The sequence below is a fragment of the Muntiacus reevesi genome, chromosome 9, assembly GCF_963930625.1.
Source record: "Muntiacus reevesi chromosome 9, mMunRee1.1, whole genome shotgun sequence".
In the NCBI taxonomy this organism is placed as follows: Eukaryota; Metazoa; Chordata; class Mammalia; order Artiodactyla; family Cervidae; genus Muntiacus; species Muntiacus reevesi.
The window spans coordinates 49,974,421-49,997,379 of NC_089257.1; the positions used below are offsets into that span (position 1 = coordinate 49,974,421).

At 40.5% G+C, this 22,959-nt stretch overlaps 1 protein-coding gene and 1 non-coding gene across 4 annotated transcripts in view; one reads left to right on the top strand and one right to left on the bottom strand.

Moving 5' to 3' along the window:
* The window catches only part of SBF2 (SET binding factor 2), a 481,299-nt gene extending 461,932 nt beyond the window's left edge, over positions 1-19,367 (bottom strand). For all 3 annotated transcript variants that reach the window (XM_065944986.1, XM_065944985.1, XM_065944984.1), the window contains exon 1: positions 19,172-19,367. In XM_065944986.1, coding sequence (XP_065801058.1) covers positions 19,172-19,226 — 55 coding nt within the window. In that variant the 5' untranslated portion in view covers positions 19,227-19,367. The remainder of the gene's footprint in view (positions 1-19,171) is intronic.
* On the top strand, positions 3,129-3,235 carry LOC136176083 (U6 spliceosomal RNA). Its single transcript, XR_010664464.1, has one exon. It is a non-coding gene; the product is annotated as a U6 spliceosomal RNA (small nuclear RNA).
* Positions 19,368-22,959: the final 3,592 nt, after the last annotated feature.

Consider the following 22,959-nt stretch of genomic DNA (forward strand, 5'->3'; position numbering starts at 1 on the left):
GATTCTCCAGGCAAGAATACTGGAGTGAGTAGCCATTCCCTTCTCCAGGGGGTCATCCCCACCCAGGTGAATCTCAGTCTCCTGCATTGCCAGCAGATTCTTTACCATCTGAGCCACCAGGGAAGCCCCTCTTAGAGCCAAAACCAGGAATCAAACCCACATCACGTGACTCCATCCCACGCTTTTAACTACTTAACTTCACTGTCTGTCTCTTTAACTACTTATCCCAAGCAATTAAAGATGAATGCAAAGATTTAGCAGAAGAATTCATCACAGTTATTATTACATGTACATTAAATTATGTTAATTATAAATAATAATATTTAGTTAATAAAAATTAACGCTACCATATATACACATACATATGTGTATATACACACATTTATTTTTTAGAATATGGAAAGTTGCCACTAATATACAGTTAAGGTTTAAAAAACACATATTGAATAAATTAAACAGATACTATGAACTTGTTTTTTAAGAATTAAAATAAGACTATACATATGGATGCACACAAAAATCTCTGGAAATATATCTTAAATTAAAATGTCAGCAATATATCACTTTATACCCACTAGGATAGCTATAACTGAAAAGACAGATAACAGATAACAATGAAAGACTAGCAATTCCAAAGTCGAGAACAATCTTGATCCCTTAGGAGAATGGCAAGTAGTTCACTACAGCTAAGGCTTATTTATTTGCCAATTATCAGCTACTCATATTATTTTTCTAAGTTTTTCAACAATTTCTTCAATAGCTTCAAACCTCATGATCCATAAGTACAAATAACTCTTGGCTAACATGGTGTTTTCACCATAGTATTTTAATTATTCATTAAAAATAAACAATCCCTTCACAACTCTGTGTCATATGTACACCAGAAGAAAAGACCACTTATACTATTTTGCTGGTTTTTTCTTATTTATATGTTTTGATAACTAATTATTCTGTTTAATCATTAGTAGAAGAAAACAGTTCCATTATAACTAGAAAAGAAAAAGAAAGCAATAGGGACAATTTTCAGAAACCATTACTTCAGTTTAATTGTACAAATTAAATCAGTCCAGGATCTAGATGTTTTTGAACTTAAGGTATTGTTTTTAAAAAACTGCTTCAGCTAACATTTATGCTTATTGAGTAATAAAAATGGTATCATTATTTGTTCAGATTAAAAATCAAACAGGAAAGACTACAAAGTATCAATTAAAAATAAATATGAACACAGTACTACAAAATTTATTTTTCTTTTAAAAGTAACAGAAAATATGATGCTTGTTTAGCTGTGCTTTGATTTGTACATGAATGTTATGACTATATTTCTAGGTAACAAAGTTTTGTCGGTGCTGGGACTGTGAGTAAAAACAGGTACAAACACAAAGATGTCCTATTCCCACACTTTTGTTTCTGAATATGCCCTTTCACTGTGCTGAATTCTAACACAGCAGACCAGTTAGTGCTATAGGCCGATCGGGAAGGAACGGATTATCTCCCGAAGCACAGTCCTGAGACAGATGCTCGGGACAGAAAGCTAGAACCAGCAAAGTGGACCCTGGGTAAACCTGACAGGCATGGATTACGTGGCCCCCCCAGGGTCCAGACTTCAGGAGCCACACTAAAAGGAAAGACAAGCTCCAGCGCAAGAAGGTACACCAGAGACCAGACAGGACAGAGCTGCTTGAGGAGGCCAGACTGCAAGGAGTGCGCTGCACTTTGCAATCCACATGACTGACTGACTCTCTGGCTTTGCTCCTCTTCTGTTTTATTTTCAACCTTTAGAAAAGTCTTTTTTTCAGTAACCCAGCCTTGTTTCAGCTGTGTCTGAGCAAATAAAGGGGAAATGACTGGGTGAAGAGGGAGTTATTTGAGCCAGAATGTGAAGAAAAAAGTGGTGCTGCACAAGAACAGTAGAGAAATGGAAGAATTGGGGCTCCAAGGTCCAGCCAGCTCTTCCCATGTGGTGGCTTTCCTTCCAGCGCCAACCTTGGAAGACTATACAGTTTTCATTTTATTAAGAGAACTAGGAAGTTTCTATACAAATATGGAGAAACAAATCAACTGTCACAGGTCTGAAGAGATGGGTACTAGAGTCAAGAATAAGCAACCTTCTGTACTGTTTGAAATTTTTATAACAAGTATGTTACTACAACAAGTAAAATATAACACACACTAGCAACAGACAGGTCAGTCAAACCAGGAACAAACTGATACACCAAAACCATGATAGTATGAGTCAAAGTTGAATAGAAAATAGATGAGTAGAGTAGAAAATGAGTAGAAAAATAGATGAATAGAGTTTCAGATGCCCTGGACAGAAGAATAAGTCAAGAGACAAGCAGAGAATATTGGCCAAAAAGTAGGTCTAAAGTAAGTAAAGTCAAGATGTGAGTAAAACAGTATGCACAGACTACAGAGAAAGGAAACCAGACCACAGTCTGAAGTCAAAGGCAATTAACCTGCTTTCTATAAAAGCAAGCACTGTGTCACCCTTTTTGTGCATATGGTTATGAAAGCACAACACTGCTTTAAAAGAACTGAGTGGCACTACCCTGGATTCCAAGACCAGAAAAAAATATTTTACTCTTCAGGAGCCTAATTCTCTCTTGGAACAACTTAGTAGGTATGACACTCATCTCCCTCTGATATACTATTTACATGATGTAAAACTAAAATATTTTAAGTTACTTGTTGGATGTTTAAAATATTGTTTTAATTTCATGTTCTTAATTTCCAAGGAAATACACCTTACAAACTAAAATTCCTTTCATTTATGTGACTTTTCATTAACTTTCATTCCTTGCCTTAATAGTCTTTCATAAAAAACAGGTTTTCAATCCTGCTCAGTTCCAAGGCTGCTATAGAATCTTAAACAAAATACCAGTATGCTAGAAGGGATAAATTAAAAACTGCTTCTTGGGGAACATATTTTAATACCTGGGTAACACTTAAACAATCCACTATTCCAAAATAATATTTTAACATAAAAGTCTATAGGCTTTTTAATTTTATATATATATATATATATATATATATATATATATATATATACACACATATAAAAATCTGTGAAGACCACTAAGTGGCTTCTTAAAGCAAGCACACTCTTCCTCGTAAGAGTATGGAAAACAGTGCTCGCTTCGGCAGCACATATACTAAAATTGGAACGATACAGAGAAGGTTAGCATGGCCCTTGCGCAAGGATGACACGCAAATTCATGAAGCATTCCATATTTAAAAAAAAAAAAAAGAGTATGGAAAACAGTATGCTATTTCACTGTTGTCTCTGAACTTCTGTGGTATTCATAATACTGTAGGTTACACCATGCTTTAGGTTTCAAAACTTGAAAATCCTCTTTAACTTTTGGTCACAGTTATGATCAAATAAAGCATTAAATTTAAGAAGCTTGAAAAGAAGCAATTTTCTTCTGAGATTATAGCTAATAACCTTTCACAGTGATCACTTTGCATAGTTTGACACTTAACTTTCCACAAAAGACACTACTGATAAGGAGCAGACATTTCTCAGCATAATTAGGAGTCCAGACTCACCTGTCAAACCAAAAAATAGCAACCACAAACTGCAAGAGAAAAATATTTTCCAAAGCAAGTTTATCTTCCTGGCTGCCAAAGTTCTACAGAAATATTTTTAAACCTTCTTGTGCAACAGGTTTTTAAATTTTGTTTTCCGAAGTATCAAGAATTTCAACTCCAGAGATTAGGTGCAGAAGGACAAGAAAACAATGCAATGAAAAGTGACAAGCCTCAAAAACACCCCAGGAAACACAAAAATAACTGTCTTAGTTACTCTAATATAATCATCATTTATTGCCTATCCAACGCTCCTTTTCCAGTTCTGAAACTATTACTTACCAGTTCTCCTCTTCTGGTCCCAATATTTCAGCCAAATCAAAGATCTAGTCATGGTTAATCACTCCAGTGCCTTTGCCACTACTATCCCCTCATCTAAAAATCCCATCCCTATTCCTCTCCCTCACTCTTCTTCACTCCCTGCCAGTCCCCACAATGTATTCTTAAATAAGAGTTTTTACTTACAGTGAGAAAATCGAATTCTATTTAATCCCATTTAATTCCATTTATGACCTGTGTGAAAGTTGGCTAATTACTCAACTTTGATGGACCCTACAGGGTAACTCACTGTGTTACCATGAGGAGTTATTGAGATAATGTATGTGGAAACTAATTTTTAAAAAATATATAAAAGGAAGATAAATCTCTGCATATGAAGCAAATTCCTAAAGAAAGAAATGTAAACTGTGTGGCACATCCAAAGAAAGCATCTGTAGACCTTACTGACACAATATGGAGAGAAGAAATGGCACCAGTCGAAGTGGGGCTTCCCTGGTGGCTCAGCGGTAAAGAATCCACCCGCCAGTGCAGGAGATGTGGGTTCCACTCCTGGGTCAGGAAGATCCCCTGGAGAAGGAAATGGCAACCCACTCCAGTATTCTTACCTGGGAAATCCCATGGACAGAGGAGCCTGGGGGACCACAGTTTACAGAGTCGCGAAAGAGTCAGACACAACTTAGGGACTGAACAACAACGAACAGCTAGCATCACAAAAACTGCATGAACCACTGTGTCTGTAGTTGGCAGAATTGTATCCTACAAAATTCATATCCACAGAATGTGACCTTATTTGGAAATAGTGTCTCTGCAGTATTAATTAGTTAAGGATCTCAAGATGAAATCATTCTGGATTTAGGGTGGGCACTAAATTCAATGATTACTTCTGTATAAAAGAAAAGAGATTTGGACACAGAGATACAGAAAAGAAGGCCATGTGAACATGAGGCAGAGATGAGAGTTCAGTCAGCCAGTCAGTTCAGTCGCTCAGTTGTGTCCAACTCTTTGCAATCCCATGGACTGCAGCACACCAGGCCTCCCTGTCCATCACCAACTCCCGGAGTTTACCCAAGCTCATGTCCATTGAGTCAGAGATGCCATCCAACCATCTCATCCTCTGTCATCCCCTGTTGCATACCAGGCTCTTGTGTCCTCCATTATCTCCCTGAATTTGCTTAGATTCGTGTTCACTGAGTCAGTGATGCTGCCCCCTTCTCCTTTTGCCTTCAGTCTTTCCCAGTATGAGAGTCTTTTCCAGTGAGTTCGTTCTTTGCATCAGGTGGCTAAAGTGTCAGAGCTTCAGCTTTAGCAACAGTCCTTCCAAAGAATATTCAGGGTTGATTTCCTTTAGGATTGACTGGTTGGATCTCCTTGTAGTCCAAGGGACTCTCAAGAGTCTTCTCCAACACCACAGTTCAGAAGCATCAATTCTTTGGCACTAAACTTTCTTTATGGTCCAACTCTCATATCCACACATGACTACTGGAAAAACCATAGCTTTGACTAGATGGACCTTTGTTGGCAAAGTAACGTCTCTGCTTTTTAATATGCTGTCTAGGTTGGTCATAACTTTTCTTCCAAGGAGTAAGCGTCTTTTAATTTCATGGCCGCAGTGACCATCTGCAGTGCTTTTGGAGCCTAAGAAAATAAAGTCTGTCACTACTATGATGAGAGTTATGCTGCCACAAATAAAGTAAGCCTAGGACCACCAGAAGCCAGAAGAAACAAGGAAGGACTCTTCTGTTTCAAGACACCAACTTTGTGATAATTTGTTACGGGAGCCCTAAGAAATTAACTGTTGGAGAGCTAGCCTGTAGCGATTACACAATAAATCGTACTGTTGTTAAGATATTTTAGAGAGTAAGGATTATCTCTCTGTTGTGTGCTCAGTCGTTTAGTCATGTCTGACTCTTTGTGACCCATGGAAAGGGGTCACAAAGGCTCCACAGTCCATGGAATTTTCCAGGTAAGAATACTGGAGTGGGTTGCCATTTCCTACTCCAGGGGATCTTTCCAACCCAGGAATCAAACCCACATCTCCTGCGTCTCCTGCATTAGGAGGTAGATTCTTTATCACTGAGCCACCTGGGAAACTCATTTCTCTGGTGCTTCCATATAATAATGTTCCCTTAAAATATAAGCTTTTTTATTTTCTTAATCTTTTTGTTCTACACTCGAGAATAATCAGTAACTATAGAACTATACAATTAAAAAAAATCTAGTCTATTTAAATCCATTTATACTTAAGTAGCAGTCATATGAAATATTTCCACAGGTAAAATATTTCTTCATTTCCTCTGTTCAGTAAACAATGGAAAACTTACAAGTATAACTAAAATTTTTTCTGAAAAATTCTATAATGAAGATACTGATATATATAAGGAAAAGTAAAATTATGAAATCATAAAAGATATTTTCCTTTACAATGTAGCTTACAAAAATGAGAACTTCAAATGAATAGCATTTACTTTATAAACAACTGCATAATCCAAATTATTAATCAAATTCAGCAGTAATTAAAAAAGCACCATAAATCTTATGATATTTAATGATCTCATTTTTGACAACAGCAAACTTTCTAAAGTAATAAATACTAGTCTACCAATACGATTTAGTCAATGGCTTCACTGTTATAATAGTTTTTAATGAATATTATCATCATATTGGGCACAACAACCTAGAATATATGTTAACCTAAACTGGGAAATAAAATTGCTTCTCAGAAAGTTATTTTGAGAGGCTAGATTTCTTAGGAATTCATTTTTTAGATACTTGCATCCAAATGTAAAGTTTACCCTGAAACCATTCTCTTAGCACACTTCACCACTATCTTTTTCCAACAGTATCCTGTCCATTAGTGCTCATTTTACCTGTAGATTTCTGGTTCTATAATATGCCCATGTGACTTGTCATCACCCACAAAATCCCCACAGCTGATCAGTGAAATGGTTTGATGGACCCCATTATAGAAAGTCTCCAAGACTAACGATATGGCAATATTATTTTCCAAAGTGCATACTCTTTTTAGGGGGGAATATTCAGAGCTCACTAACATGTTTGTATCCTGTATACATGTGTTCCATACTTCAAGTCCTAAGAAACTTCCTTCCCATACCTATCTCCACTCTCTCCAGGATCAAGTGCTCTCATTCTATAGATTCCCATTCTTCTTTTTGCCTTTCTGTATGCTCACATCTGTCCTATACACTTTAAAACTCTCAGCGGACCACACTACTTCTTGCAATTCAATTTAAACATGTCTTATTAAGCATTAATCGGCCAAACCAAAAAAAAAAATAGTCTTTTTATTTTGAAGACAAAGTATTCCATGTTTTCCAACCAGATATTCTTACCTCTCAATACTCAGATGACTCAAACAGATGGTCTTAATCTGCTGCTTTCACTTCCAATTCTTTCTCCTGTTTAAAGTTTTACTATTTGTTTTACAATACAACATTCTGGCTGAAACAATTTTGGAGTAAAGACTATCCTTCATATAAATTTTCAAAGGATAGCATGGTGTATTGGAATACAGGCATCAGGAAACTTGCAGTCCAGGATAAAAGCTGTGTGACCATTCACAGGTAACATGTAGCAGAGAAGGGTTGTGGGAACATGGGCACATTGGTTCCTCATCCATAAATTATGTTGAGTCAGATGATGTATACTTAACTTTCAATTCTAAAATTTCATGAAAGATCTTCACTAACTCCACATCTCACAGACCTCTATCTGCCACCCTTGATGCTGAGAAATAGTCCCCCCACTTTCTATGACTCTGGATACCAATCTCCTCCACCTCTGTGTACCTGGATTAAGATTAGCTTCATGAAACAGAAAACTGCAATTTCTAGCAGTTTAAACACACAAAGTAAACAAACAAACAAACAAAAACATACAAAGTTACAGTCTTAAAAAAAAAAAAATCCAGAGGCAGCTATAATAATCCCACTATAAGTCATTAGGGACCGAGTTTCTTTCCAGTTTTCTGCTCTGATTTCCCCAGGATGTGGGCCCTTATCTACATGGTTTAAGATGATTCCAGTTTTTATACCAGCATGCCAGTCTCAGGAAAGAAAAAAGCAAGAGAAAATACCCTCATTCTTTCAAGAATACTTTTTGGGATACTGCATGCATTATTTCCAATTACATCCAACTGGCCAGAACTCATTCATGTGTTTCTATCTGTTAGTGAAATGAAATAGTCTCTCCTGCATGGCTACAAAACTAGCCAAAAATCAGGGGTTTTATTACCATTGAGAAGAACTACTACCATTGGGGAAAACTAAATATCTCTCTCAAACTCCCCAACTCCTTCTTCTGTGGTTCCTTTTATTCTCCATCGTCTTAGCAATAGTGTTCCTTTGAACACTGATTCAAAAGATCAGTCCCTGGTCCTCTATTCTTCTGTCTCTATATAGACTTTCCTTGGGTACTCACAGTGACACACATCTATCTACTAATGACTCTCAAGTCTTTGTGTTCAGTCCCTGCCTGTCCATCTTCTGAAGACTCCATCTAGATAACTGCCAATTAAAACCCATAATCATTCAAGCCAAAAACACAAATAAGTAATTTAAAAGAAAAACATTTGCAAACTTCTTAAGTCATGGTATCAAAAAATATCCCAGACCTCCAAGTTTGGAATTTTAGTCACCTCTGCCTTTTTCCATAAGCCACAGGTTGTAGGTCATAGAGATCATCTAGTAAGAAATGAAATAGTGCTCGCTTCGGCAGCACATATACTAATTAATTAATTAATTAATTTTTAAAAAAAGAAATGAAATAAATTGGACTATATGAAGTTTATACAGCATATGACCTGGGATGTGCATTTAGCAAACTGGCTTTGGCCCCTTCAACTCTAATGTTCTAAAGTCACCAGCCTAAAAAGATAAAAAATAAAGTCACAATCCTAATTATCAAGTCTATGAGTCTGTCATAGACTTAGAATGTCTGTGTATACCCTTCCCAAAAAAAAAGAAAATGCATATATTGAAACCTAGATCTCCCAACGTGCTAGCATTTGGAGGTGGGGCCAAAGTGATGGTACTTGGAGGTGACTCGGGCATGAGGGCAAAGTTCTCATTACTGGGATTAATGTCCATATCGAAAAGACCCCAAAGAGCTCCCGAGCCCCTTTCCACGTGAGGACATCATCAGAAGACAGCCATCAATGAGCCAGGAAGTGAGCCCTCAAGAAACCCTTCCTTTGAGTTTTATGTATTTTCCATATGTTCAGTTCAGTCACTCAGTCATGTCCACTCTTTATGACCCCATGGACCACAGTACGCCAGGCCTTGCTGTCCATCACCAACTCCTGGAGTTTACTCAAACTCATGTCCTTTGAATCGGTGATGCCATCCACCATCTCATCCTCTATTGTCCCCTTCTCCTCCCACCTTCAATCTTTCCCAGCATCAGGGTCTTTTCAAATGAGTCAGTTCTTCACATCAGGTGGACAAAGTATTAGAGTTTCAGCTTTAGCATCAGTCCTTCCAATGAATATTCAGGACTGATTTCCTTTAGGATGGACTGGTTGTATCTCCCTGCAGTGCAAGGGACTCTCAAGAGTCTTCTCCAACACCACAGTTCAAAAGCATCAATTCTTCTGTGCTCAGCTTTCTTTATAGTCCAACTCTCACATCCATACATGACTACTGGAAAAACTATAGCCTTGACTAGATGGACCTTTGTTGGCAAAGTAATGTCTCTGCTTTTTAACATACTGTCTAGGTTGGTCATAACTTTCCTGCCAAGGAGTAACCATCTTTTAGTTTCATGGCTGTAGTCACCATCTGCACTGATTTTGGAACCCAAAAATATAAAGTCTGCTACTGTTTCCCCACCTGTTTGCCATGATGTGATAGGACCAGATGCCATGATCTTAGTTTTCTGAATGTTGAGCTTTAAGCCAACTTTTTCACTCTCTTCTTTCACTTTCATCAAGAGGCTCTTTAGTTCTTCTTCACTTTCTGCCATAAGGGTGGTGTCATCTGCATATCTGAGGTTATTGATATTGCTCCTGGCAATGCTGATTCCAGCTTGTGCTTCATCCGGCCCAGCATTTCTCATGATGTACTCTGCATATACTTTAAATAAGCAGGGTGACAATATACAGCCTTGACAAACTCCTTCCCCTATTTGGAACCAGTCTGGTGTTCCATGTCCAGTTCTAACTATTGCTTCCTGACCTGCATACAGATTTCTCAAGAGGCAGGTCAAGTTGTCTGGTATTCCCATCTCTTAAAGAATTTTTCACAGTCTGTAGTGGTCCACACAGTCAAAGGCTTTGGCATAGTCAATAAATCAGAAGTAGATGTTTTTCTGAAACTCTTTTGCCTTTTCGATGATCCAACGGATGTTGGCAATTTGATCTCTGGTTCCTCTGCCTTTTCTAAAATCAGCTTGAACATCTGGAATTTCATGGTTCACGTACTGCTGAAGCCTGGCTTAGAGAATTTTCAGCATTTCTTCACTAGCATGTGAGATAAGTGCAATTGTGGGGTAGTTTGAGCATTCTTTGGCATTGTCTTTCTTTAGGATTGGAAGAAAACTGACCTTTTCCAGCCCCGTGGCCACTGCTGAGTTTTCCAAATTTGCTGCCATAATAAGTGCAGCACTTTCACAGCATCATCTTTCAGGACTTGAAATAACTCAATGGGGATTCTACCACCTCCACTAGCTTTGTTTGCAATGATGCTTCCTAAGGCCCACCTGACTTTGCATTCCAGGATGTCTGGCTCTAGGTGAGTGATCACACAATCGTGATTATCTCGGTCATGAAGATCTTTTTGTATAGTTCTTCTGTGTATTCTTGCCACCTCTTCTTAATATCTTCTGCTTCTGTTAGGTCCATGCCATTTCTGTCCTTTACTGTGCCCATCTCTGAATGACATGTTCCTTTGGCATCGCTAATTTTTTGAAGAGATCTCTAGTCTTTCTCATTCTATTGTTTTCCTCTATTTCTTTGCACTGATCATTAAGGAGGGCTTTCTTATCTCTCCTTGCTATTCTTTGGAACTTTGCATTCAAATGGGTGTATCTTTCCTTTTCTCCTTTGCTTTTCGCTTCTCTCCTTTTCACAGCTATTTGTAAGGCCTCCTCAGACAGCCATTTTGCTTTTTTACACTTCTTTTTTCTTGGGGATGGTCTTGATCCCTCTCTCCTGTACAATGTCATGAATCTCCATCCATAGTTCTTCAGGCACTCTATCAGATCTAATCCCTTGAATCTATTTCTCACTTTCACTGTATAATCATAAGGGATTTGATTTAGGTCATACCTGAATGGTCTAGTGGTTTTCCCTACTTTCTTCAATTTAAGTCTGAATTTGGCAACAAAGAGTTCATGATCTGAGCCACAGTCCATATGTACAGCAATTGTATACTCACTCCATATGTCTTTATTAAACATCTGCTATGTGTCAAGCACTCTTCTTTGCATATAATTCAAATAGCATATACTATTTTTTCCAGTTTGTAAAAGTAATTTTTCAAAAAACAAGGTTCTCTTTCAACTGAAATTTTTTAAAAAATGAAAAAAAATCAACTAAAAATATTATTAATTAAATACACATTTTATGAACAAACACAGTTTAGTATATTGAACAGATAATTCCAGGAACATTCTGGAATTAAACACAGCATATTTCAGAATCAAAATATCGTAATATTAACTTTTAGAGAGATGTAGGTAATAAAATCATACTAACTCAAGAAAGCTTTGTAACAAAGGTTTGTAGACTCAATTAGGTTTATTCCTCATTTACAATTCAAACAACTACATAGATTTGGTGGATTTTGTCCCAGTAGGTTTTTATAGAGAGTTTCAGTAAAAATGATACAAAACTACAATATTGTAATTAGCCTCCAACTAATAAAAAATAAATGAAAAAAAAAAAGGATACAAAACTATTTAAATACCTAAAAAAATCTGTAGTGCTGGAGACGACTGAGTCCCTTGGACAGCAAGGAGATCAAACCTAAAGGAAATCAACCCTGAATATTCACTGGAAGGACTGATGCTATAGTTGAAGCTCTTAATACTTTGGCCACCTGATGTGAAGAGCCTACTCTTTAGAAAAGACCCTGATGCTGGGAAAGACTGAAGGCAGGAGATGAAGAGGATGACACAGAATGATATAGTTGGATGGCATCACAACTCAATGGATACGAGTTTGAGCAAATTTCAGAAAACAGTGAAGGACAGGGAAGACTGGTATGCTGCAGTCCATGGGGTCCCAAAGGGTCGGCCACAATAGAGCAACTGAACAACAACAACAACAAAGTCATTCAAATTAAAACATTTGCTCTTCAAAAGCTATTGCTAAGAAAATGAAAGGGCAAGCCACAGATTGGAAAAATATATTTGCAAAACACCTGATAAAGACTTGTATCTAGAATTTTAAAACTCAATAATAAGAAGCCAAACAAATGAAAACTATTATATATAGAATGGATAAATAAGAAGGTCCTACTATATAGCACAGGGAACTATATTCAGTATCCTGTGATAAACCAAAATGGAAAACAACATAAAAATGAAAAAATATATGTATGTATAACTGAACCACTTTGCTGTACAGCAGAAATTAACACACACCGTAAATCAACTATACTCCAACTAAAAAAAGAAGCCAAACAATCCAATTAAAAAAAGAGCAAAAACTTGCTCAGACTCTTTACAAAAATATTCCAGTGCAATAGGTGCAAGTAAAAGTGTTCAACATCATTAGCCACTAGGAAAATTCAAAATGAAACCACAATAAGATACCACTACATGTCCACTAAAATGGTTAAATTTTTAAAAATAATATAAATAAAAATTTAAAAAATAACTGGAAATCTCATACACTGCTGGCAAGTAAGTATGTAAAATAGCACAATCAGTTTGGAAAACAGTTTGGTGGTTTCACATAAAGTTAAACAGACACTGACCAAATGTGTGGTGCCCGAGGACAAAAGAACAAGATAAGCGAGAAGGATCTTGGAATGCAGGAACAAAAGCCACCAGACTCCTCTCGCCCTTCCCGCCATGTTGTAACCATCGCAGAATTTCTGAGTCCTCCTGAGAAGTATGGCCTGTTCCCACTCCTATCCCATATAAGGAAAAGGTATTTGTCTCACTCTTCTCCTGCCCTATATGTTGTTGTTCTATGTTTAGTAGCTAAGTCGTGCCCGACTCTTTGCGACCCCATGGACTGTAGCCCACCAGGCTCATCCGCCCATGGAATTTCCGAGGCAAGAATACTGGTGTGGGACTTCCCTGATGGCAGTGATGCAGTGGATAAGAATCTGCCTGTCAATGCAGGGAACAAGAGTTCAATCCCTGGTCTGGGAAGATTCCACATGCCACAGAGCAACGAAGCCTGCGTGCTGCATCTCCTGAAGCCCTCGCCTAGAGCCTGTGCTCAGCAACGAGAGAGGCTACGACAGTGAGAAGCCTGGGCACCACAACGAAGGGTAAACCCACCCCTACTCCGCAACTAGAGAAAGTCCTCGCAAAGCAATGCAGACCCAGCAAAGCCAAAAATAAATAAATAAACAATATGTCGATTTAAAAAAAAAGAACACTGGCATGGGTTGCCATTTCCTTCTCCATGGGCTCTTCCTAACCCAAGGATCAAACCCATGTATCCTGCATTGGCAGGTGAATTCTTTACCACTGAGCCACCAGGGAAGCCCCGAAAGAGGGATGTATATATATGTAGTTCATCCAATCAGCAAATGACTCGAAAGACCCCTACTTTATTTCTTGTCCTCCAGCTATACAGACCAAAAACTCCTGTTTGGGGTCTGCTCTCGCTGACTATCAGGAAGTCGGCCTACTGTACTGGCAGCGATCCCCCCCTCCCCTGCTCTAATAAACTTTACTGTCCTTTCACTCTGCCTCCTCTCTGAAAATTTCCAACCCGCACACATACCATGACAACATGACCCAGCAATTTTTCTCCTAAGCATCTACCCAAGAGAAATGAAATCAAATGAACAAAGATCTTTTTGCAAATATTCAGAGTAACTTTGTTCATAATAACCCCAAACCAGAAACTCAAAAGTCCACCAACTACTGAATGGATAACAAAGCATGTTATATTTAGCAATGAAAAGGAACTGACAGTACATACAAGATGGGTAAGTCTCAAACATAGTTTTCTAAGTGAAAAAAGCCAGACATAAAAAAACTGTATAATTTAATTTATAAGACATTCTAAGAAAAAAAAAAAAAAAAGACATTCTAAGAAAGATAAAAAAGCAAGGACAGAAAAAGATCAGTGATTGCCAGAGGCTAGGGAAAGGATTAACTGTACAAAGGGGCACAGAGGAGCTTTTTGGAGGGAAGTGTTCTATCTATATCTTGCCTGGCTACACTTATGCATACATCTGTCTAAACTCACTGAACTGTTCAGTTAAAAGGTGGATTTTACTGCATGTAAATTTTACATAAAGTATGACTAAAGAAAAATTGAGGCTTCCCCAGTAAAGAATCTGCCTGCAATGCAGAAGATGCATGAGATGCAAGTTTGATCCCTGGATTGGAAAGATCCCCTGGAGAAGGGAATGGCAACCCACTCCAGTATTCTTGCCTGGAAAATTCCATGGACAGAGGAGCCTGGCAGGCTACAGTTCATGGGGTCACAAAATTATCCCAAGTTAAAAAAAAGATACACTTTGCAATTGAGATTCTGCGATTTAAAAAAGCTTCTGGATTTTGTTACTTAAAAAAAATAATCTTCCCTTTCTCTGCTGTGGGATGCAGAGCAGTCATTATAGCCTGGCGGGGGCGGCAGGTATCAGAGCCCAAGAAGGTACTCCATGCGGGAAGGAAAGGCCAAAGGAGAGGAGTTCAGTCAGAGTCCAAGCACTGCAAGGAGGCTGTCAAAACAGAGGGGCAACCTGGAATAGGGCACTGGGGAGCATGGAATGAGGATGTCTTCCTTCAAATGGAAGCGGCCCAGTGCTGTGTGTCACAACCTAAGTAGGGTAAGACGTATAGCCACAGACAGTGGGTAAGACAACATGGGGAAATGGAGCCAGAGCTGGTTGAGGAGGGTGTCCCTATACTGAGACATCCCGGTATGGGCTATTAGGTCCTGACAGGGGCAGGATGCTGGGAGAGACAGAATGAAGAATCTGAGCCCAACAGAGAGAGGAAGGCATCCAGGAGGGGAGAGGGTGGTAGCAAAGATGAAAGACTGGTTTAATACAGGGAGACTGAACAAAGAAGTAAACATATTAAGGATAATGGGAGCCAGATTTCTATCAGAAAAAAACATTACAAATATGAAAAAGGGAAAAACTTGAGTGGACCCAGGAGTGTTGGACTTAAATTAGTGGTACTGGTAGGAACTCAGAGTTGTTTTTTTTTTTTCCATTTATTTTTATTAGTTGGAGGCTAATTACAATATTGTAGTGGTTTTTGTCATACATTGACATGAACCAGCCATGGATTTACATGTATTCCCCATCCCAATCCCCCTCCCACCTCAAAGCTTTTTAATATACATAGATAAATAGACATAAACATGTGTGCATGCATGCGTGCTCCATCACTCAGTCATATCTGACTCTTTGCAACCCAGGGACTGTAGCCCACCAGGCTCCTCTCTCCATGGGATTTACCCAGGCAAAAATACTGGAGTGGGTTGCCATTTTCCTCCTCCATGGGATCTTCCCAACTCAGGGACTGAACCTTTGTTTCCTGCATCTCCTTGTACTGGCAAGCGGATTCTTAACCACTAAGCCACCTGTGTGTACACATACATGTATTCCCCAGCTCCATCCATTCAGAAAGCCTGAGAGCAGTAAAAATACAGCAGCAGTAAACACACAAGCACTGAGATCTTAGCTTCTGAATGTCACTCATCATTAAAACAATCCAGGTCTCCCTAGAGAAATGGCTGATTCCAGCACTGAGGCAGGCACAGTCCAAGATAAGCCCAAAGCATCTTCTTATGCCAAAAAGTAAAAAACAAAAAACACTCAAAGTATAACACTCAAACACTAGCGGTGGAGACATGTCATAAAGACACAGAAGCCAGACTGAAAGGGCTCTAGTTGCCCGAATGAGGAAAATTTGAAGAACTAAATAAATAGCAACAACATAACCCAGCCAAAAAAAAAAAAAAAAAAAGAAAGAAAACCATGAATCCATACAGATATAAATGCATAAAAGGAATACATTACCTGTTTGATGAGGATCAAGACACATAGTTTCAAAGCAGTCCTCACGAAAAGCATTTAGCTATTTTTTCTTTTTCTGAGTTTTTTAATTTTAATTGGAGGAAAAACATTAACTATTAAATATTAACTTTAGGGAATTCTCTGATGGTCCAGTGGATAAAATTCCATACATCCACCACAGGGGACACAGGTTGGGGAACTAAGATTCCACAAGCTGCACAAGGGACTTCCCACAAGGTGGGAAGTGGTAATCTCACCGGTCAATGCAGGAGACCCAACAGATGCGGGTTCAATCCCCGGACTGGGATGATCCACTGGAGTAGGAAATGGCAAACCACTACAAAAATCTAGACTGAGAAATTCCATGGACAGAGGAGCCTGGTGGGCTATCGTACATGGAGTAGTAAAGTGTTGGACACAACTGAACATGCATGCACACAATCTTCATTAGGGTCAAGGTTATGAAAATTAAGAGAAGACGAGGGAATCATTTCAGACTGAAGAAGTCATGAAGCATATGGCCAAACATGTACTGAAAGTAAATGAGAACTTAATGAAATTCATCACCATCAAGTATGCAAGCAATAAACTCCTGAAGATGAGTATGATTCCTTAGCTGAGCTCCAAAGCTATCCAAGAGCTTGTCTCACCTCTGATGAGATGGCCCTATGGCAAATAAATGCAATATATGATTCTGAACCAGATCCTTTTGCCAGTAAAGAGATGGCATAATCAACAAAACTTGAACCAGTACTGAAACAGGAGGGGAGGGGGCAGGGCATAAACTTTAAAAGAATGGCACAGCCTGAGGACACGACAATTAGATTAGATTTGAACCAAATAGGTCCAAGATGGCGAACAAGCTGACTTCCACTACACCTTGAGCTTCAGTGTAACATTCACTGTAACACATCAACAAGCTAAGTGACACACTCTCCAGCGCCATGACAGTTTCGAAGCCAGCCACCAAAAACCAAAAAGTGAGCAATGACCCGATTCCTGGAAATTTCCACCCCTTCCCCAAAACAGAATAATCCTTCTACTCATCAGCCTATGAAATTATCCAGCCCATAAAAACTAACCAAGGCATAATTCAAGACTGTTCTCTTCGGAGATGGCTCACACTCTGCTTGTGGAGTATGTTGTTCACTCGCTAAGTCAGGTTTGATTCTTTGTAACCCCATGGACTGCAGCATGCCAGGGTGTCCTCCACTATCTCCCAGAGTTTGCTCAAGTTCATGTTCATTGAGTCGGTGACGCTATCTAACCATCTCATCCTCTGCCACCACATTCTCCTTTTGCCTTCAATCTTTCCCAGCATCAGGGTCTTATCCATTGAACTGCCTCTTCTCTCAAGTGACCAAAGTATTGGAGCTTCAGCATCAGTCCTTACAATGAATATTCAGGGTTGTTTGTGGAGTGTGTTTCTCTAAATAAATCCACTTATCTATCAGTTTGTCTCTCACTGAATTCTTTCTGTGATGACTCAGCAAGAACCTGAGCTTCATAAGTCCTGAAATCAGGTGTGTGTGATCACAGTTAACAAATGGTGGGTTTTCACTGGGTTCCAGTCTCGCAGGTGGGTTCAAGTCCCAATCTGAGATACACTGTCTCAGTCTGAGAACTACATGAAGTACTATGTCAGTGTAAATTTCCTGATTTTTGAAGATTGCACCTGATTACGCAGGGGAATATCTTTGTGTGTAGAAAATACACCACCTGGGGTGATAGGGAAGGCATCAGGTCAGCACTTTCTAATGGTTCAGGGAGAAAAAGGTTCTTTGTACCATACTTGCAAGTTTTCTGCAAGTTTTTTACTGTTTCCATTTTTTTTTAAGTGAGAAAAAACTCAAAGTCACTAAAAATGAAACAATGTTAAATACAAACTCTGATTCTCCATATTGTCAATCTTGGTAAGAAAGAGATAGCGGACTATGCAAAATTACTAGGAAATAAATAAAACTTCGTGTAGTCAGAAAATATTTTAAATATAGCCCAACCCTTCTCTTGCTAATCTCAATCAGGTCAAGAATACTTAGACTAAAGACTATAAAAAGTCCCCACTAAAGAAGTTACTAGGAGAGGAATAGTGAAAGGGGCAGTCGACCAAGAGTGGGAAGAACAATGGTATTCTGAAGCTACAAATGGCTGTAACCATCAGCAAAACACAATCTCAGCATCTCCTCTGAAAAAGGAAGGGCTATCTAGCTGAGACCTTAAATTTCTTGTAAATTAACCTGAAATTACCCTGAAATAGATGTGCTTCCCCAATTCAACTTATTACATTATGAATACAAAAATAAACGTGCATAAACGTTGAATTCTCTTAAACTGTGGAAGTCCCTCCATTAAAATACATCTGCCAGATTGTTACCTAAGAGGATAATTCTGCGACGAATGAAAGGCTAATTAAAACTTATTAAAGTGAAACAAGATCACCTGCAGCGATGTGCAGACGGTTCTTACTTAAAAGATCGTATTCAGACTCCTTTTGAAATAACCGTCAGATTTGTCCTGAAAGAACAAGGAGCATTTCCTAGAAATGTTCATAAGTTCAAGGATCATTTGCCCTCTTCTCGGTACCATGCGTCCACGGGCGCGGTGACTAGACCGGCCCCCACCAGCTCAGGGGTGAGGTAGCACTGGACTCTCAGCACTTCCTTTCAGAGAGGACAGCCCCCTGCGTCATTCGTTACTCACTCAGGATGCTGGGCAGAAGTTTATCCCCGAGGAACTTAGCACAGTTGGCTCCCGCCCTCCCAGCCCTGAAGTCCTGACCCAAAGCCGCCGGCACCCGGGCGATGCCCCTGGTACCCAGCCCTCTTCAGAGCGAGCGCCACGGCACCCAGACTCGCCCCAGCTAGGCCGCCCGGGGCCGGGAGAACGAGGCGGCCGCCGCCGCCTCCTCCTCCTCCTCCTCCGTCGCCCCTCGTGCTGGCCCCTCACGCCCACCGCGAGGCTCAGCCGGGCCATCAAGGCCCGACGCCGAGTGCCAGCTCCACCGGCGCCGGGACCGGCCCTCCACGCCTCCCGGCCGCGATGCCCAGCCCAGAGGAGCCCACTGGACGGCAGCCGGGGGGCGGGGGCAGGGAGGCCCGGGGGCGGCGCCCGCCCCACACCCTTACCTGGCTTCTCGTGGTCGTAGCCGACTACGATGAAGTAGTCGGCCAGCCTGGCCATGGCCTCCGCCGCCGCGCCCGAGAAGCAGGTGCCCGTCGCCGCCCTCGCCGCCGCCGCCCACCGGGCCCGGGAGGGCTCAGCATTTTCCCTGCAGCAGCAGTAGCGGCAGCGGCGGCACTTCAGCCATGTTTGACAACCGAGGCGCGCTCTGCGCCTGCGCCGCTCTTAGCGCCCGCTGCTTCCCCGCCCCCACCCGCGCTGGCTCCGTGACCCAAGCCCCGGCGGAGAGCCCACCCCCACCCTCCCGGGGCCGCTCGGACAGCCGATCTTGGGAGAGGGCTGCCCAGTGTGTTCCTACCGCGCGTTGTCACAGCAGCCTCTCGGGGTGCTTCACTCTGAGGCCTGGCTGCCCCTCCGCGGCCCACCTCCCGCTCCCCTGTTTTTCCTAAAGCAGGGTGTCCTTCCTTCCGTCCTCTCTTTCTTTCTGGGTCTGGGAAGAAGAGATAGGGATAGATGAGGGGGTCTCCTGGGAACTTTGCTGCTTCCCCTCCCCCCGCCCCTTCAACGGCCCCTCCACCCGGTCACCCGCCTTCCCAAGACAAGATTCTCCCGCCCTCGACTGGAAGCCTGGAATTTGCACCGCCAGGGCTTTTGCTGCACGTTTCCTGTTTATGTTGTGCAGATGGGAATTTTAGGAACATGCCACCGAGCAGGCGGAGGAGGGAGAGGCTTTTGCGCAATTCTCAGAGGCGCCTCGTGCTTTAGTGCTGGGTGGGCTGGGGGCGGTTGGCCTGGGCTTCCCCCAGAGCGCGTGGGGAGGCCGAATTCCTCTAAAGAATGCGGCATCCCCGGGATCCTCCTGAACTGGCCCGGAACAACCGAGTCCGAGGGAGAAGGCTTGTCTCTCCCCAAAGAGTTCTTCCCACCTAGGTTTTCGCCCCCTGCAGCGGTCCCAGGGCTCTTGCCGCAGGAGCAGGTGGTGAATTCCAATTTCCCTGTTCAAACAATGCAATTAAAATGAATTCGTGTGTATCATCATCCAGTCTAGGAATTACCTAGGTCACTTTTGTGTTACTGCACTTCTTATTGTTTGGAATTTGGCAAGTGAGGAACCCAAGTTAGCATGCTTTGCCCTCTGTTAGTATCTCATGAAGTTTTGGTAGCAGAGTATGTTACAAGGGAAGTTTGGGAAATTTTATAGTTTGCAAATGTGATCATCATCCTAGTTGCTTATCACTACTCATTATTGAGGGTTTAACCTTTACATTTACTCTTAGCAGTGCTTAACTAGTATGTTTGATGAGTGAATATACAAATTCCCCCAGCTACCAGCAGGAAGCTGCAATGACTTGAACTCTGAATTGAGAGTTCAGAGATTTGGTGTCTCAGCTACTGAAAGTTTACTCTCATTGATCATTTCCTCTTTCTCTGTGTGTGGCACTTTTTTCACTTAGATTGAGAGGGTTGGGCTGCACTAGAACTGAAACTCCAGGGAAGGAATACTTGAACTCAGGGAGTTCATTTGCAATTGCTTATGGTCAAACCGAATCAACCTAGTTGCAGATGTGAAGGGAAGATAGCAGATAGGTCTTGAAAATAATTAAACTAAGAAAGCTTTAGTCACACCTCAAGTAAGAATCTTCTCTATAACTTCCCTGAGAGCTCATCTAACTTGATCACTTTCAGTAAAGCTTAATTTCACTTCCTTGGGAGGCTGCCCATTCCACTGTTTAACAACACTATTGTTGGAAAGTTCTTCCCTGTTGTCAATGTTGTCCTGTAACTTCCCCCAATTTTGCTCTATGGAAATACCCAGAAAAAAAATCTATCTTTGTATGATAGCCTTTCTCATTTTTAAGCAGCTATCATGTTCCTTCCCCATTTAACTTTTTTTAATGGTGAAATTCACATATCATATAAGGAACCATTCTAAAGTGTGCAAGTCAGTGGTGTTTAGTACATTCATAATGTTGTACAACTACCCCCTCTATCTAGTTCTAAAATACTTTCACCACCCAAAAGAAAACCCTGCACCCATAAAGCAGTCACTCCCATTTTCCTCTCCCCCAGTTTCTGATAACTATCAGCTTGCTTTCTGTCTCTATGGATTTATCTACTATGGATATTTGATATAAATACAATCATACAATATATGACCTTTCATATCTGGGTTCTTTCATTTAGTATAATGCTTTCCAGGTTCGTCCATGCTGTAGCATGTATCAGTACTTAATTCTTTCTTCATGGTTGAATAACATTCCACTGTATGTATATACTATACAAAGTCCATTTTATCTATTTTTTTCTTTTGTCTCCTGTGCTTTGGTGTCATATCTAAGAATCCATTGCCAAATCCAAGATCACTCCTTTGATGATTTACTCCTATGTTTTCTTCTAAGACTCTAATAGTTTACTCTTGTTTTAGGCCATTGGCTCATTTTGAGTTGATTTTTACATATGATAAGAGGTAGGGGTCCCACTGTACTTTTTAAATGTGTTTTTAAAATTTCATTCACAAGTGTTTGTTCAAATTATTGTTTTTACAGTAAGTCCCCTATATACAAACCTTGAAGTTGCAAACTTTCAAAGATAAGAATGTCCATGCCAATCCCTGTATGCCCTGCTATTGTACTGTACTATTCAAGGTACTGTAAGATTAAAAATGTTTTGTTTTGTTATGTTTTTCTGTATGTATTATTTGTGTAAAAAGTATTATAAGCCTATTATAGCACCGTACTATATAACTGATTGTGTTAGTTGAGTACCTAGGCTAACTTGTTGGTCTTAACGAGCAAATTGGACTTAGGAACACACTCTCAGGATGGAACTCATTGGTATGGGGGGGACTTACTGTATTATTTTTTAATCAAAACTTGGCTATTTTTAAGCCTCAAATCAAATGTTTGCTTCTAGACATATTTCATCTGTTAAGTCATATGTAGGCTGCCAAACCATTTGCAAGTGGATGTTTTGTAGCATAGGGATTTTGAGATACTCCAGGTATATGTATATAAAGACACCATGTATTTGTATACACATGTGAACATATTTAGCATACACTGGAACTGTATTTTGCTTCTCAGCCAACAGCTGCCAGTCTGCTGAAACTGATAAGCCCTGACAAGGCAGCCTGATTACTGAGGTTGACTGAAGGCCAGACCATCCCCTGAGATAACCACCATCACCTCTCACCAAAGAGTAAGGGAGTAAAGCAAACCCAGATTTGTTTTACTGAAGTGGGGCAGGAGCGGGAGGGAGGAAGACTACGCTTTATAAGACAAAAGGAGCTGATTACTAGTAAGCAAGAACAATCAGCCTGCTCTTCCTACATTCAACTGTTGTGGAGTAAGTGTGATCTATACAGTGATTTCAAGTGCTTCCTGTGGTTAGCCACTAAAGTTCAGAGAGGCAATATGACAGTTTGATTTGACCAAGCAGGTCTGAGGCCTGTTTAAATGGTCTCTACCAACCAATAACAACGGAGACTAAGCAGCTGTGGTAGATTGCCTGATCCATTGCCACATCTCCATCCACTCGATTGCCCAAATGAGAAACAATGATTGCTACGCTTGCCACCTGCCTCTCTCATAACCCCATGTTCATCAGTCGGTCCTACTGATCCCGCTCCCCAAATATGTATGCTTCTGTCCACACTCACTGCCATCCCACTCATCTGAGCCACTATCACCTTCCACCTTGACTATTGCAATAACTTCCTAACTGGTTTCCCTGCTTCACTGGCAGTCCCAGACTTTCCTAGTAGGTAAAAAGTCAGGACGCTAAGTAGATCATG